The sequence below is a fragment of the Entelurus aequoreus genome, linkage group LG24 (genome assembly GCF_033978785.1).
Source record: "Entelurus aequoreus isolate RoL-2023_Sb linkage group LG24, RoL_Eaeq_v1.1, whole genome shotgun sequence".
Classification (NCBI taxonomy): domain Eukaryota; kingdom Metazoa; phylum Chordata; class Actinopteri; order Syngnathiformes; family Syngnathidae; genus Entelurus; species Entelurus aequoreus.
The window spans coordinates 11,867,263-11,884,518 of record NC_084754.1 but is presented as its reverse complement, the minus strand read 5'-3'; the positions used below and the strand labels follow the sequence as shown (position 1 = coordinate 11,884,518).

General features: G+C 39.8%; 1 protein-coding gene across 11 annotated transcripts in view; it reads left to right on the top strand.

The window, feature by feature from the left end:
- The window catches only part of si:ch211-1e14.1 (UPF0606 protein KIAA1549), a 48,963-nt gene extending 32,172 nt beyond the window's left edge, over positions 1 to 16,791 (top strand). For 4 of the 11 annotated variants that reach the window (XM_062036046.1, XM_062036051.1, XM_062036044.1 and 1 more), the window contains 14 exons: positions 535 to 719; positions 2,215 to 2,373; positions 2,680 to 2,901; positions 3,552 to 3,775; positions 4,842 to 4,978; positions 6,973 to 6,987; positions 7,245 to 7,450; positions 7,545 to 7,765; positions 7,833 to 7,974; positions 8,145 to 8,468; positions 11,034 to 11,086; positions 12,516 to 12,664; positions 13,117 to 13,262; positions 15,697 to 16,791. In XM_062036046.1, coding sequence (XP_061892030.1) covers positions 535 to 719; positions 2,215 to 2,373; positions 2,680 to 2,901; positions 3,552 to 3,775; positions 4,842 to 4,978; positions 6,973 to 6,987; positions 7,245 to 7,450; positions 7,545 to 7,765; positions 7,833 to 7,974; positions 8,145 to 8,468; positions 11,034 to 11,086; positions 12,516 to 12,664; positions 13,117 to 13,262; positions 15,697 to 15,891 — 2,378 coding nt within the window. In that variant the 3' untranslated portion in view covers positions 15,892 to 16,791. The remainder of the gene's footprint in view (positions 1 to 534; positions 720 to 2,214; positions 2,374 to 2,679; positions 2,902 to 3,551; positions 3,776 to 4,841; positions 4,979 to 6,972; positions 6,988 to 7,244; positions 7,451 to 7,544; positions 7,766 to 7,832; positions 7,975 to 8,144; positions 8,469 to 11,033; positions 11,087 to 12,515; positions 12,665 to 13,116; positions 13,263 to 15,696) is intronic. The other 7 variants (XM_062036048.1, XM_062036049.1, XM_062036052.1 and 4 more) reach the window with 7 other exon arrangements.
- The last annotated feature ends 465 nt before the right edge of the window (positions 16,792 to 17,256 follow it).

Here is a 17,256-nt window from a genome sequence, read left to right as displayed (position 1 = left end):
GCTGTCTCATATGTGCTGGTGTGACAAAAAAGTGAATCCTTGTATTTCAACTGCACAACCGAGCACAAACCTAGCACCAACAATTGAGACTATTCTAACAAACTTTTGCGTGGGTTTGTGGGCTAACGTCACGCGGGTTCTAGTTAGTTGTGCGATTTACCTTTACAAAAGTCAGAAGAAGATATTTTAACAAACTGTTTTTCTAATTGTTTACAAACCACATCTAAGAAATAAGGCCACCAAACTTTTCTTTTTTACCTTCATTTGACCCCTTTCATGTTAGCGGTAATGTTCACATATCAACAGTGCGTCTCTGAAGAGAGGACAAAAACCTAATAATAGCCCTAAAGGAAGGTCTGTCCTCGTGCTGGCTCTTTTTTCTTAAATGAACTTTCCCAGGGGATGAAACGAGTGAATTTAAAATAGCGAAGGTCTGTTTGCTTATATTACAGCTTTGAGGCAGAAGGACAACTTTCCCAAGAGACTTTGAAATGCTCAGTATTGAAATTGTTCTGTCTCTCTGCCACACTTAAGCTGTAGAGAAGATGACATCCTTACCTTCTGACACTGAGAACCCCAACGTGTGGATCATCATCGGAGTGGTGATTCCTCTCCTGGTGGTCATTATCATCATTTCCATCCTCTACTGGAAACTGTGTCGAACAGACAAGCTGGAGTTCCAGCCAGATGCCATGGCGTCCATCCAGCAGAGACAGAAGGTAAATACCACAGAGCTGTGCAGTTTTACTCGTCTAATTAATATCAATGCACACTCATTATCAAATTAGCTCATTACAGTAGCTGTTACTCCTAAAATGAATGATTTGTATAATACAGCATATATGTTTTCTAGGCTAGGGTTTTGTGGCCCTAAACAAGATATTTAATATTTTGATATTTAATATTACCAGTGTAACACGCTAGGGCTAGCGCTTCAAAGTTTGCAGCTTGTAAAGTTGAATATGTGAGTGTTATTTCAGGTCTAGTGGGTTTTGTTAATGTTAACAACTGCATTCAGAAAAGTGTTCTATGCTATAGCTATGAAAATATTACATTTATAATTAATAATCCATACTTCAGAAAAATGTATAGCGCAGCCAGGTCCAGAACAAATTAACAGCAATAACACAAGGGTTTACTGTATTACACTTGGCGACCAGAAGTGGATTCGGCTATGGGAGCCTGAGTGAGAGATAATTCGATATTAAGAAATAGTGTAATGTTAATCTTTTAAAAGTTATGCAAATATTTGTAAATAATTATGTATGAACAATAAAATGTTCAGTAGCCCTGTGTTTATATTCCGTATAATGTCCAAAGTTATAAATGAAAGTGTAAAAAAAATAGGTTGATCGATACAATTGGAAAGAAAAGTGTTCGATATCTCCTCCTGCAATGAACCCAATTCAAAACTGCTATGCTAACTTGTCATCAACTGAAAAAGTAAACAAAACACTATAAATTGGCAAAAACTTTGAAACAACAAATGTTATTTAGACATGATATCTTTGGGGAAAAGGTTCAGTCACAATATAAAGTTGAAAAGTACAGTTGTTTTAGAAACATGGCCGTAATGCTCAATGACAGCATTCGAAGCAAGGCTAAATTAGTAATTATCTCAATGGGCTTTTTGAATGTACACTACTGTGATGCTGCCAAACCCAACTAAAACTACGACAAAGACATGCTGACTCACCGTTGATTAAAAGTTTAGCATAAACAAAGTATATGACCATGAGGTCATTCAGTCTATCAAAGTAGAACAAGCAAACACCTGCAGACTCCGACGACCACGTTGATGATCAGCTACTTAAGTGACCGCTCGACATAATCATGTGAAGGTCGTTGTGCCCTTAAACAACCGCATAGAGTGTAATTGCCAGGGGCTGGCCCTGTCTATTATTTTAGTAATACTTCAAACAGACACCACAGTTGAGCATGAATCATGGAATATAACCGAAGAGTATTGTTTCTCTGCTGCTCATGGTCAGGCAAATCCCTACATCATTAAAGGCTACTTAGATGTATTTTGGGACTTCCTGTCTTACTAGACAACGTTTCATGCATCTGGCTTTGATCCCTCTCTTACCAGTAAATGCTCTGCCTTTGAACCGAGCTCATGAACCCATATTGATGTAATTTGTTTAATGTACAATGGAAACTAATCTAACATCATCATGTGTCACATAACACCACTCACCCCTCTGCTCGCAGTCTGCTACCTCACAGTCCCCCGTTCACATGGCACTACCTCAGCATGAGAGGGGTGTACAGTTTAGTGAAGAAGAGGAGGAGGAATTTGAGGAGGTGGAAGAGGACTATGAAGATGAAGAAGAAGAAAATGAAGAAGAAAATAATGTTAAAATGGGAAAGGTACAGAGTAGTGTTTGGCAGAGTATTTAGATGATTGCTCTTGTTTCTGTAGCATTGTTTATATCCTTCTGAGAACCAGAGTCCTCTGCAGTGGACATTTGGAATTTGCATAACAATACTATTTTTTCAGAAATGTGTAACTGACAAAAAAACAACAACAAAAAATGACCACTGCAGAGGAAGATGGTTCTCAGGAAAACCGGGATAGAATTTGGAAACTTTGTTTCTTATTGAAAAGAAGACTTAGTTCAGCTAATTAGTTCAGCTAGAAAAGAATCTCTGGTGTCGAACATTGCTTCTGCTCAGGGACCATTCGCTCTTTCTCAGAGCAAAAACAGCACACCCAGTGAGGAGGAGGAGGAGGACGGAGAAGAGGAGGAGGAGGAGGAAAAAGAAAACACGAAGAGGACTAACGGGAGAGCATTCAAACCAGGACAAGAATACAAAGCAGCACTCAAGAAATCAAAAGAGATGAAGAAAGAAGAGAGAATTAAAGTGTTTCCTAAAGGGAGGCGGGTCCAGGAGGAGGTACAGGCATTAATAGCTAGAAATGGTGTTTGTGGCTTCAGTGGACATTAGGACCATGCTCTGTCATATCACATCAGTGTGTCATATAAGTAGTTCTGTGGTAGCAATGTACAGTCTCTATGTAGTGAAGATTAGTTTATTTATGTCCTTCTGTGTTTGTTGTGGCTCAAAATAGTAATTTATGTCTGCCAGATTGTTTCATCAGACTCCCACGTCACCTCATTCAGCTTTAGTGTTGATCGAAATAAAATGGGTCTACTATTTTAGCTTCAATGACTGTTATTGTTTGTATGCAACAGCACTTTGCAAAAAAAAACACACACACACACTCTCTCTTTGGGCCAGTTGTTGCATACTGTTAAGCATCACTCTGGGTTGACAGAAACATTGTGATCAATATATCTGTGTACACAATTCACAAAATAAATGTGAACATGTCATTAGTGTCAAGTGAAAGCACACAGTTTTTTTTGTACTTCACCAAGTCGAAAAATGTTCCCCATCACTCTCGGCCATCCCTCTTTTTCATACCCCTTTTTTCCCTACCCTGTGTTTGGATCCACGCCATACCAAAACTATAGACCAACTGTTGAGTATGATTAATCTCTTTCTTATTAAATGTCTCTCTTTGTTCTATCTCTAAAACACAGTTGCAGGCTCCCAGTGTGAAAGGCTTCGACTTTGCCAAGCTGCATCTTGGCCAGCATAACAAAGATGACGTCACTGTGGTGCAGGAATCAATCTCAGCGGGGCCTCTGCCCATGTCAGATAAAGAAGGCCCCAGTCCATCCCAGAATGGGGAGGGCCCAGCTCCCATATCTAAAAACTCTGCCTCCTCTACAAAGGCATCCCGCAGCAGTCGAAGACGAGAGAGGTCAGTGATCCTGGAAGTGCAAGGCAGTGTTATTTTATCTATTGACATAGATAAAATAGTGTAAATGCTCACAGTCAAAACTTGATTTCTGTTAGTATTCAGTTCCACAAAGTGAGGTGAAAACCAATTTGTATGCAAACAAAACATTTTTTTTTAATCTAATTAATCTGTAAGATAAAATACATATAAATGAGGAATAAAATAGATGGATTCAAATTTCACTTTTACAATTATTAAGACTTTTGTTGGCAAAGACAAGAAGAGATCCATGTGGATGCCACCTGTGTACTTTGCTACTTTCAATAGTTTCCCACCATCTTTATCAAAGTGCACTCAAAACTATTTTGCCCCATGGTGGCCTTTTTTGCAGTCATACTCAATGCAAAAAAACAAAGACTGAGGGACTGATCTACTAATATCCAAAAAACGTGTGCTAAATAGCGCGTGCAAACTATTTGTGTGTACTATTAGTGGGCATGTTGCGGGTGATCGACTAAGACTGCTTGTAATAATAATTTATAACAAGTGCTAACGTTGGTGAAGACCGCCCTCTTTAAATGAGGTTTTTGCGTGCAGTACCGGCTGTCACAAAAGAGACACTCATTTCCCTCCACATTTATGTCATCATATGTGTATAACCTGTGGCATTGGTATTGAGTTCACTAAGTCCTGTTTAGACCTCAAGCCAATGATACTTATACAGTGTTGTTAAAGCCAAGCCAGACACAAAGCAGATTTTGTGATCAATAATTTTAACACAAGACTCTGAGGGCAATTTCTTTGCTCTGTCAAGGATTTTTTCTTTACCTCTCCTTTTTTTTTTTTTAATTACCGTCCAATAAACCAGTGGGGAATGGATTTAGCCAGGATGACTTCATCAATGGTTTTAAATATCCTCTCAATAAGCTTTGAACTACATTATTACATCCCGAAAACCCCCTTTTGCCCCTTCCAGAAAAGCTTTGACCTTTCAAGAAAGTGATATTTTTGATTATGCATGGCATTCCTGCACGCAGGTCCATCCTTCTGCATCTATTTTTAATGTGTGTGTATGTGTTGTGGCTAGGATCTCGCCGTCAGACGGCGATTCCATGGTCAGTGACCGCTCCAGTGGAAGAGAGTCAACTGAGGAGAACCTCAGAGCCCAGGCCACGCCCAGCGACAGCAAGCAGACGCGTAAGGTCCCCATCAATGTTTTAAATGGCAAGTGGTCCTGGCAACACTCGCACTACTTCTCAACACACAGATAAAAAGGGGGGGAGGGACACACAAAGACTGAAACAAATATATTAAACCTTTATTAATGCAATGACAACTGTACACAAAATAATACATACTATACATTATTACGATTTATGCTGTAAACGACAGCTGTATCAATAATACTGTATAATTTCAGTTGGAGTTGTGAGTATAATATTCTGTATTCTCTAATTTCACATTTTTATTAAAAAAAATTTAAGCAGCTTAATCACACTTTCCGTTTTGAGTAATCGTGATTAATCTCAGTAAATTACTTACATACATTATTTTGATTAACTTTAAAAACACCAACATTTTGACACAAATGTTGTTTTATTGTCAGAATGTCATCCAGCATAATTTATTTATATCTTTGTCAGAATTATCTTAGCTGGAGTAGGACCCCAACGCAGAGGAAAAAATAAATACGAATAATAACAAAAAGCGCACTCAAAAGGAGTGAGGGAAAATTACTAATGATGCATACATAAGGTGTGATGAAACAGAAATCGCACACAAAATGTGTGGACAGGTAATAGTTGACACTTTACTGCAACGTGAGGGCTGAGGCACAGGAAACGAGAAGCGTGAGTGGAGCCAAAGCAGAAGAGATGAACACTCTTGAGGAGTGAATCATCAGAAATCTACTGGCGCCGAGTGAAGGGACTTGAGAGCTTTAGTCTGGAGGAAATGAGTATCAGGTGTGCGCGTAGGTCGCCTTGCCCTGTGACCCATAAACCAGGCACTGCAACAAAAAGAAGACAAGCGGCAGCAGCACTGCCAGAAGATGACAGTATTACTTGAATGCCGACATTTATTTGTTCTCAACTCAAAACAGTTTTATCTAAAGTCCCGTCTGGGTGTATTTTGAAGTGAACTTTGCCAGTGACCACACCAGTTGGAGTCTCCTCACCTATCTTTGTGCTTTTGTACGCATTGACCTGATCACTGACTGTATTGAAACTTGCTTCGCCTTTCAAAATAAATTAATCATAGTTTGTACATGATTAATGCGATAATGTTTTGTGATTGAATAAAAGTGTGAACTGTGACAGCCCTAATATATATACAGTGTACTGTAATGCCCCATTGGACATAGTACAGACATCATGTCACATCGAAAATCCTGTCTCATTGCTGCAGAATCCTACTGTATGCTTCCCCATAATTCTAAACTTGTGACACTACATTAAAATCACAAGTTTCAATGTTAAGAAAAACACATTTAAAGTGTGTGTGTGTGTGTGTGTGTGTGTGTGTGTGTGTGTGTGTGTGTGTGTGTGTGTGTGTGTGTGTGTGTGTGTGTGTTTGTATTTATGTATGTGTGTGTGTGTGTGTGTTTATATATATATATATATATATATATATATATATATATATATATATATATATATATATATATATATATATATATATATATATATATATACAGTATATATATATACCTGTGTATATATAATGCAGCTCTTACTACTTAGACTGTGGAAAAAGGCTGTACGATTACATGATTGTAGGGACAACTAGAAAACAACATGAAAGAAACAGTGGGCAGAAATGTTATTTGTGTGCTTTGTTTCTAAAATAAGTTTAGAAAGAAATGTAAAGACAACAAAAAGCGGAAGTTGCTCTGACAACATGTCAATGGATAGAAGGTTGCAGTGCCACTCTGAGACGTTGTGGAGCCAGAAGTTGTCAAGCACACGAGTCTGTCTGACTCACCCACAGTGGAATGAACTGTATTTTTACTGATAATTTTTTGCCTGGAACTAGAGTATACTGTGTATGTCAAGAGTTATCACACTGTTCAGTCAGCCTTTTTAAGTCCAAACAAGGATCTGAAATTATGTCTATATGCTTTCCTTTTTTTTATCATGGTGACAACATGTAAATAACTCAGGTTTAGCGTGCTGTGATAATTTCCAATAAAACTGTGTTTCTTTTCTGTTGCGGTGCAGGCAAAAATAAAATTGGTAAGAGTCTTTTTTCCGTTTCTGTCTAAGTAGACCTACGGCCTGGTCTCCAATTGGTGTCCTCCAATTTGTTTTTCTGTTAACCTTTGTCTTGGCTTGTTCCCACCTCTCATCATTGTCTGAAATGTTCATATTAAAATATGAATGTTTTGTCGTGACCTTAACCCAGTAATTGTCCGTTCTGTATAGATTTCCGTCAACATAGTTTATTTTTATAGACTCATTAGGTATTAATGTGATCTCCATGTCTGCCTTAGGTCCTCCTCCTGTGAATGGTCTCAGTGAGCAGTTGTCATCAACTTCCATTTTCGAACATGTTGATAGAATGTCACGGGCCCCAGACATAAGCCGAAGACTCCCTAACAAAGTGCAGCTTATTGCAATGCAGCCCATGTCGGGCCCACCCTTGCACAGCAACACTGCAGCTGCCAAATTGCCTGATCTTAACCAAATGAACAAGGAGGTTTGCCCTTCTCAGTACATGTCAAAAATATTTCACATTTGCAGCACGGTAAGTCCAAAGCTCACATCCAGTCAAATGTGTGTTTTCCCATCAGGTTCAAGTAGCTCTGAGGCAGAAATCGGAGATTGAGCACCATCGAAACAAGATCCGCCTCCGTGCCAAGAGGAAGGGACACTATGACTTCCCTGCAATGGATGACGTAGATCGTGGCCTTGGGGATGCCAAAGACCAGGATCACATCTACCAGAAAGCACAAATGCAAATGGATAAGATCATGGACCACAATGCACAAAATTTCACAGAGCCCCAAAAGAGGTTGGTTTTTTTTCATCTCCACTTGCCGATTCGTTATCATATTAATTTACGTAATTCTGTTCCCTAGTGCTCGCAGGGTTCGATCTCCCAAACAGCAGATGAAGGAGCAGTCAAAAGGAAAGATCGATGCAGACAAAGATCACCTTATCTCAGAAGACACTGATCCTGTTTATAGGAAGTATCCTGGAGTCAACAATGTGGCCTTTGTGGTTAGTGCAACAAAATTATCTTTAAAAGTCATTAAAACGTACTGTGTAGAATAGCATAACTTTACGTTGGAGTCCAAAGTCAGTCCAAATTAAACTGAAGTGCTTGGCTGACTCATAATGGGAACACGCACCTACCACACAATGTGGTGGGTCTCTTGTATTCATTTCAGTCGGACCTTGACCAAGCCACAGGTTTAACTCACAGAAGCCCATCTCCCACCGATGACGTCTTCCTTGGTTTCTCCTCCCCACCTCCTGGGCATGCCCCTCCTCCACCCCCCTATATGGCTCCACAGCCCTCCATCGAAGAGGCAAGGCAGCAGATGCGTTCGTTGCTGGATGACGCCTTTGCCCTTGTGTCACCCACCTCTCAGGGCAGTTCAGCCGGGGTCACCCTTCCAGGGGTCAATGTCAACCCTTCAGACACCAGCCCTCCAGACCATGGCCCCAGATCTTGGGGCCCCTCCTATCAAGGACTTGGCTCTTACACTGGTGTAAGTAGTATGTCAGAATATCATCATAAAGATGCTGTTAGAGTATATCCTGGTTCTTTTGTTGAAAAGTCAAAGGTCAGATCAACTGGAAGATTTAACTAAATTGAATAAAAATGGTCACATGTAGAAGTTACAGCATTGCTCAAAGTTTATTTCGGTAATGAGAATGTGGAGCTAAACATTCCTGTTTTTGATGCATAAAATCCTAATCTGTAAATAGGAGGCCTGCGAGATCTTGGTTTTTGCAATAATAGTCAACATGAACATATGAGACAAAACAAAATCAAAAGACCAGCTTGCAGGAGTCATTGCAGTAGCAAGGGAAGGAAAGAACACATATCTAAGACATAAAAGAAATAATGAATCCAAAATGTTTTTATGCCCTTGGAAAAATGGGTATTGTCTAATTACCACCCATGTATCGTACATTTGTGAAAGTTTTAGACATTGAAATTTTCAAATTTAACATGAAAGAAACATGTATCATAAAATGATGGCCAAAACACAGCAAACATATACTGAAGGACAAAAAAACAGTCTTTGTCCTCTGAGGGTTAAAGTACTTTACACATTGTGAGGTGGACCAAAACAAAAACAGGAGGTCTGTAAAGTATATGCTATACGTTCCCTTTCCTTGTTTTCTCAAGTTCCTTTCCCAGCACAAAGGCTATAGCTCTTGCCCTTTTTAAAAAAAAATTCTAATACTCGACATTAATTTGTCCTGCATAACTTAACAGCTTTTATCAAAATCATTAAAAACAACTATCAAACCTTACTCTTTTTATATAAATATTTAACTTCTAATATCTTTTACCGACCAAGTTTACACACAAGCACATGGGATTTCATCAAGGACCAGTGTCTTTTCTTTCATAACATTTAACAGCAAACTGAAACACAGCCCGATGTGACATGACTCAGCAAAATGCAGTATGGCCACAAAAGAAAAGTCACCATCTGGATTTAACAAAGCAAATAGAGTTGGGATTACTGTAGTTTTTCAGGTTTAGATTCAGCAAAGGATGAGGTTAGATGACTATTTAAATATACAGCTCTGAATGGCCATTTTAGCTGTCAATGGATTTTGGCATATTTAGTAGAATGTGAGACACCATTTTCACACATAGATTGGCCATCACAGAGTCCAGATCTGAACCACAATGACAAATATTATGGATGTGCTGAAGAAATACTGGTCTGAATCTGTTATCAACATCTTGGTGAAAAATTAATGCAAAAATCACAGAAGCTTGTGAAAACAATGCCCTAATCAAATCTAAAGATGGTCCAATAACATTACAGTGTGTGATCCCTTTTTTTGGCTAGGCCAAATTAAATCCACCAATGATTATTATTTTTAACTATTAGTACGACTCATGTATGTTCATGTACGCTTCAAATACCTTTACTTGTAAATTGCAGCAACGTTCATTCTAAGTAAAGGTCATCATGAAAAAAACTACCGGTACTTATGTTGTTGTTAAAATATCGAATTGTCACAGCTTCTATTCTGCAATTGATTTTTTCAACTCACATTTTCAATAAGGTGTACTTGGTAAATAAATATCTCAGTAGTTCCTCAATATACAAACATAATTGGTTCTGTGGCACAGCTCATCACTCAAAACACTTGTCTCAAATCAACTTCTACAACATCACCTACCAAAACATTATTTAAAATCATTTTAATTGGTGCTCGGCTCCCCCAAGACAGCACAATTGTAATGCCTTTTAAAAAGAAAAACACAATTAGATTAGAAATGTTGTATAAAAACAATACAATAGAATGTACTATAACAACTATATGAAGTAATGTAATAATAATGTACAGCATTTACCTTGGGGAGTGGACTTATACTATCTCCTTCCAGTTGCTTCACCATTAAACACACCACCGCCAGCTTTTTGTTATTTTCATGGATAAATGTTCACCGTTTACATATTATCTTAACATTCTTGGCTGGTGTTGAACTCATTCTGGTTCACTATGGTCCAGACTTGCAGTGATATGTCAAACTCCTTTGCCAAGTCGGCGACAATCTCTGTCATGTTTTTGATTAGTTCTTTATTTAATTCAATGAATATCATCTGCTTTTTCTTCTCAGCACTGTCCTTGACACTCACTTTCTACGTTCCCACGGCCGAAAAACAAAGTTGTGTCCATCTCTAGCATAAGCTAATGCTAGCGAGCAAGACCAAATGTTTTGGGCGGATCTTATGTGGTTCACTGACATTTACTATGCCAACTTCTAACTCAAATGTTTGCTTGCAACTTAAAACAACAATTAGACGAGAGACAGCTCTTATCTCAAAACATTCTTAATTTGAGCACTCTTAAGTTGAGGTACCGCTGTACTGTCTTTGAAACCAAATGGTCTAAGATATTAGATTCTCTGAAGGGCAAGTGGTGCTCTGAGGGTATTTGTCTATGCTAATCAGCAGCAGCTGGCACACAGGTGCAAATCATGAATTGAAGATAGAATTCTGCAAAAACATTTCATCAGAACACATTATGAAACTTATCAGTCCTCTCGTTGATTCAATTTTTGTCTGTGTTCCCCTCAGAGATTCAGTGACCTGAGCGTATCCCCCCCTCTGCTCCAAGGCATCATGCCAAGGTATTGAACACAAAAGAAATATTTGGGCACAAATCAAGTGCATTTTATTCTATTTTGTCTGGACCAAAACCTCTGTTATTGATCTGTGCTACATAATGTCAACCACTTTGTCTTCATTTCCTCACCGTCCAGTAAGCTGGACCTCTGAATAATTTAGGAGGAGCCATCTTTATTTTATTGGTTTAATGGAACAGATCCAGCAATATCCCCAAAAACGCTGCTGAGGCACTCAAGCGCATGAACGCATCAGATATAATTAATTCACAAGCATGATTTTTAAGAGTCTTTTCCTACAAAGTAGAGCAGGTCAACAAATCCACTTGATTTAAACAGGTTAACATTGAAGTATCTTTAATATCAATCATCAATCAATCAATGTTTATTTATCTAGCCCTAAATCACAAAAGTCTCAAAGGGCTTCACAAGCCACAACGACATCCTCGGCACAGAGCCCACACAAGGGACGTCAATGTGAATGACTATGAGAAACCTTGGAGAGGACCGCATATGTGGGTAACCCCCCCCTCTAAGTACAGTCCCTAGTGGATCCACATAACAGTGAGAGTCCAGTCCATAGTGGGGCTAGCAGGAGACCATCCCGAGCAGAGACAGGTCAGTAGCGCAGAGACATCCCCAACCGATGCACAAGCGAGCGGTCCACCCCGCACTCTGGACAGCCAGCACCTCATCCATGGTTACCGGAACCGGAATAACCCGGCGAGGGGGCAAAGGAGAAAAGAAAACGGCAGATCAACTGGTCTAAAAAAGGGGGGTCTATTTAAAGGCTAGAGTATACAAATGAGTTTTAAGATGGGACTTAAATGCTTCTACTGAGGTAGCATCTCTAACTTTTACCGGGAGGGCATTCCATAGTACTGGAGCCCGAACAGAAAACGCTCTATAGCCCGCAGACTTTTTTGGGCTCTGGGAATACAGCAGAGAGAAATCACAGCAAAATTTCTGATGTCCTTAGAGTAGGGGAGTCCTGATCCGGATATCGGATATTGGTCCGATACTGGCGATGATATCGGCTTGCGTGTACAATCTCTGATATAAGCTCCGATACAAGCAGTGTTGCAGTATGTTTACTTGTGCAAAGCTGGACAGGCACTCAGTATCTAAATGTCCTCCAATAAGCACACATGGTTTGTCTTTGCTTGTATTTTAGTTAAGTTATTCACAATAGATAGTAGGCTATATGCTCCTACAACAGGAGCTAGCAACTACACATCAGCTAAGCACACAATAGCACACAAGTTAGACATATGTAATAAGTGGCCTTAATTGAACAATATTGTAGTTTAAAACATGACATGTGATATTGTACACAAGTATCAAGTATTTATAGTTGTATATTACTTATGAATACAAAGTCTCCAAGGCAAAAGGGTATGATGTTAGACGTGATGTTTTGTGCATTGCATTTCAGGCAGGATCATGGACTGAGTTACTTCCCCCCTGGAGAGGCAACAAGGCCCGGGGAGCAGGTCCAGATCGCCAGCCATTACTCCAGCAGAGGACTCTATGCTGATGACTCACCCACATCAGCGAGACCACGACCAGTAGGGGGCACTACAGGTACAGAGTCAAACCCCTGTTAACGCTGCCGAGGTTTACTTTTACTGCTCCATTGGCGTCATTCAGCACAGTGTTTACAGTATGTATTGACAAAGGAAAATGGGAAATGCTACCGTCTGTTTATGCTTATGCTCCACAATTTCTACTACTTTCTGAATTTGAGCTACTGCCCTACACTTTAACACTTACTCCCAATGTGTCAGACACCTTGAGCCCATAAGGCAACCTAAAAGAGCTGAGTGTCTCTTGAATTATTAAAAGGGCCCAAGTGAGGCTGTGACTCATGCTTTTACTGTAAGGAGTATGTCTCTGTAGACAACCGTCACTAAATTAGATTGGTTACTGTAAACTCGTGTGTGTGTGTGTGTGTGTGTGTGTGTGTGTGTGTGTGTGTGTGTGTGTGTGTGTGTGTGTGTGTGTGTGTGTGTGTGTGTGTGTGTGTGTGAAACTAGGCTCCCAGCTTCATCATCTTACACAGGTGGGCTTGACAAGCCAAATGAATGGTTATCCAGCAGGTGTCAGAGGTCATCCTGGACAGAATGGTGGCTGGAGCAACTACCGAGATGACAGTTACTGCAGAACAGTACCAGATAACGCAGTGAGTGCCGACACCGAAATAACTTTTATTTTTTTGGTCTTTCTATCAAAGTACAGTCTTACCTCCGTTTTTCTTAGCCCTACTTCGGTTTTCCATGAACATTTTCGATACAGGTTTGCCTTGGTTATTGTATGGTCAATAGATCACACAACAAACTAGTCATTTTGAACACATATCATCCCACTTGAGTGGCCAAACAAGACTCCCAACACATTTGTGACTCAGTTTTACCGTTTAATAAATACTCTGCATGAGTCCAACTGTGTTGCTAATGTATCTTAATTCTAAAACTTTCCCTGTTAGCCTGCTCTCAACTCAACACCCAAAGCCATTCCGCCCAGCGAAGAGAGGTTGGCTTCCTGTAGTTCTTTGCTAACTAACAAGTCCCTGCTTTTTTTACGACTGCAAAAATAAGCCACCTGATGCGATATTGATATTAAATATCATTCCGGCATCAGCAACAAAGCAAGTATTGGATAATTAAAGTTAAAGTTAACCTACCAATGATTGTCACACACACACTAGGTGTGTGGTGAAATTTGTCCTCTGCATTTGACCCATCCCCTTGTTCACCCCCTGGGAGGTGAGGGGAGCCGTGGGCAGCAACGGTGGCCGCGCCCGGGAATAATTTTTGGTGATTTAACCCCCGATTCCAACCCTTGATGCTGAGTGCAAAGCAGGGAGGTAATGGGTTTTATTTTTATAGTCTTTGGTATGACTCGGCCGGGGTTTGAACTCAAGACCTACCGATCTCAGGGCGGACACTCTAACCACTAGGCCACTGAGTAGGGTGTCAGCTTGTATCCTTAATCAAGCAGTCCTGCTGCGCGTTCACTTCAAAGATGGACAACCAGTTAACATGCCCTCCTTAACAACGTCCTTAAATAAGCACAGAAGGTTGGGCTTTTCTTGTATTTTAAAGAAAGTCATGTACAAAAGGTAAACATGGTAGGCTATACTGTAGGCTACTAGAAGCTAGCAACTGCACAACAGCTAAGCACACAATAGCACAGAAGCTGCAGGAACTGCTGTTGGTCTTGAACCCCAAGATGCAGAGATGGCAGGCGTAGCGCAGGAAAACATGGCTTTAATGTCAAAAAGCTAATAGTGCAACTGGTAAGTACACATGCAGGGGAAACAGGAAACAATCATCGAGCCCTGACTGGAGGGCGAGGCAGGCATAAATAGCAGCCTGATTGGCAACTGCAACCAGGTGTGCCAGGCTGCCAATCAGGAACAGATGAGGGAAAAGAGCGCTCAGGGAGACATGCAGGAAATTGAACTAAAATAAGAGCGCTGACAGGAAGTGATTCTAAAACAGAGGAAAACAAAACAAAACTGTCAGTAACAAGCCTGACACAGACATACTGTATGTATTAATTGTCCTTAAAGTACCAGTATAGTGGAACAACAAGCTGACTTTATATGCTTCATTGTGTTTTATTGTATCCATTAGACCATATCCAATTGTATTTACAATCCGCTAAGTATGTGAAAATACCGTCTAAACATCACAAAATGCCACAAATTCAGTCAGCTATTTTGAATTGTCCTCTCCGAACGTCTTGGGTAATTTCCATATATTGACGTCACTGGAATAACACAGAAGCGTATTAGAAAGTATCCACTAACAATCAAGTCTGGATGCACTTATTTTAATGAATTACTGTATTGTTGCCAAGAAACGCATTAACAGAAACATAAATAAAGTTTGTATTTTTCAATGTTTTATCATTGTTATCTGAGTAATTGTACTTCATCAGACCTTTTCTAACATTACACACTACAAAATAATAAAAGTATGTACGATGATTTGTGCTGATTGGAGTAATACCGGTTTCTGCCAATACTTAAGACTCAAATATCGGTATCATTGGGAGTGAAAAAGTTGGGACACCTTTAAAACCCAGTAATAAAAACAGTAATAAAAAAAGGTGGGCAAGATCAACACAGCTTTTGAACACAAAGACGGAACATTATTGAATTCAAGTAAGAACTCATGGCAAAGTACACAGGTAGCGAACACTCATCCCCATCTTCGCCAAAATTAGAATATTCAGTAAAGGTTTAAGTAGCAACATCATTCATAATTGCAGCAAATTTGTATATTAGTGGTCACTATATAAAGTGAAAAAAAAACTTTTGTGATTGCTGTAGACAAAGTTTATAACATTACATTTCTCTGTGGGGGAAATGTTTGTGGGCGCCACAGACAGGTGACCGTTAACACAGGTATGACCTTAGTTAGCTCATGGAACTTTATAGAAGGATGGCAAACATCATCACATTTTGTTGCCAATCTTTGTTAAAATGTGCATTAAGAAAAAAAAAAGCAAGCAATACTGTCATCTACAGGATAAGAGTGGATATTTTTCAGATGTATGCATGTTTTAGATTGTGCCTAAGGTTGTGTGTGTGTCCTTCCATTTTCCAGATGCCCAGGAGTGTCCTCAGGGAGCCCTCAGCTCCTCCTGCTCACCTGGACACTGGTGTGGATTACCTCTCTGCCCCGCCCCCATTGGCCATGACCCCTCCCACCCAGTCCTCGGCCTCCTTGATTAAGGCCATCCGGGAGGAACTGTTGCGCCTCTCACAGAAGCAGGGCTCTTTGTCCAGCTACCACAGCTGAGGTAACCGGAACTGTGCCTGCAAAATGTGCCCATGCTTCCCATGGAAGTGTACAGCAGAGAGAAAGTCCTGCTCAACATCACACAGGTTAGTTTATTCATGCTTCTGACTGCACTTTTGGAGATTATTCGTGACCCCGGAGTGGTTTGACAATGCAGCCACCTCCTGTATATCGCTATGAGACAGTGTTATATGAAGAACAGCATGAAGAAGTTGAACCTACAGTTTGTTTTTTTTAAAGTGTCATGGTTCTCATGCACACGTTTTTTTGTTGCCGTCAAGTTCCACTTCATGTGTTCTGCCATGATGAGCCATGCTTTGCCTTGACACTGTGAAGGAGGTCACCTGACCCACAGTAAGGTCATAGTTCAAGCAGGCAGGAAGTGTGTATTACACAGACTACATTACGCTACCTACGTCTTAGATTAGTCAGAACTCTTACTTCTGGACCTTTTATGGACTTTTTGCATTTAAGTCCTGTTTTGTACTTTCTTGTGAAACAATGTTTAGGCATCGATAGCGACACAAATGCCTTGAAACCCTCCTTTTTCAAAAGGTAGATCATGGAGAAGGTAAGTACTTGGCCATGATGGGTACTGTATGTACCAAGCTGTGTTTTGCTGCACTGTATGCAGACTACTTAGTGCTCAGGTTTGGATGAGTTTGAAGAAAAAAAAGCAGGTTTGATTGGTCGTGTGAAATAATACATCGACCTGTAATGTGTTTACTAAATCACCATCACTGTTTTCATGCAGTATTTAAAATTTGCCTTTTTTTTAACACAGGGTACTGTATTTATGAATCAGTCGTGTTTATGTGCTTTTTAGAATGTTTTTTTTTTATTACAATGCCTTGTGTTACTATGTACACCATAAAAGTCATTAAACTGATTGGAATACTGTACCGGCTTCCTTTCCTGAACATGAAGTCACGTTTTATTTCAAGCATATAGGTTTTACAAAATAACAAAATAGGTTTTAGAACTATTGCTGTGCATCCTTTCGGGCAGTGGTCCCCAACCACCGGACCGATTGGTACCGGGCCGCACAAGAAAAAAAAAAAAAGTATATAATAAAAAAATTATTTTTTATTTTTATTAAATCAACATAAAAAACACAATATATGGATTATATATCAATATAGATCATCAATACAGTCTGCAGGGATACAGTCCGTAAGTACGCATGATTGTATTTCTTTATGAAAAAAACCCCCAAAACAAACCCCCCCACCCCCCCAAATTTGCAAGCATTGACCGGTCCGCAGCTACAAAAAGGTTGGGGACCACTGCCTTAGGAGATGACATTTAAATGTTTTATTGTGATTACAAATACTTATTTTCAATGCATGACCTTTGGGACTCACC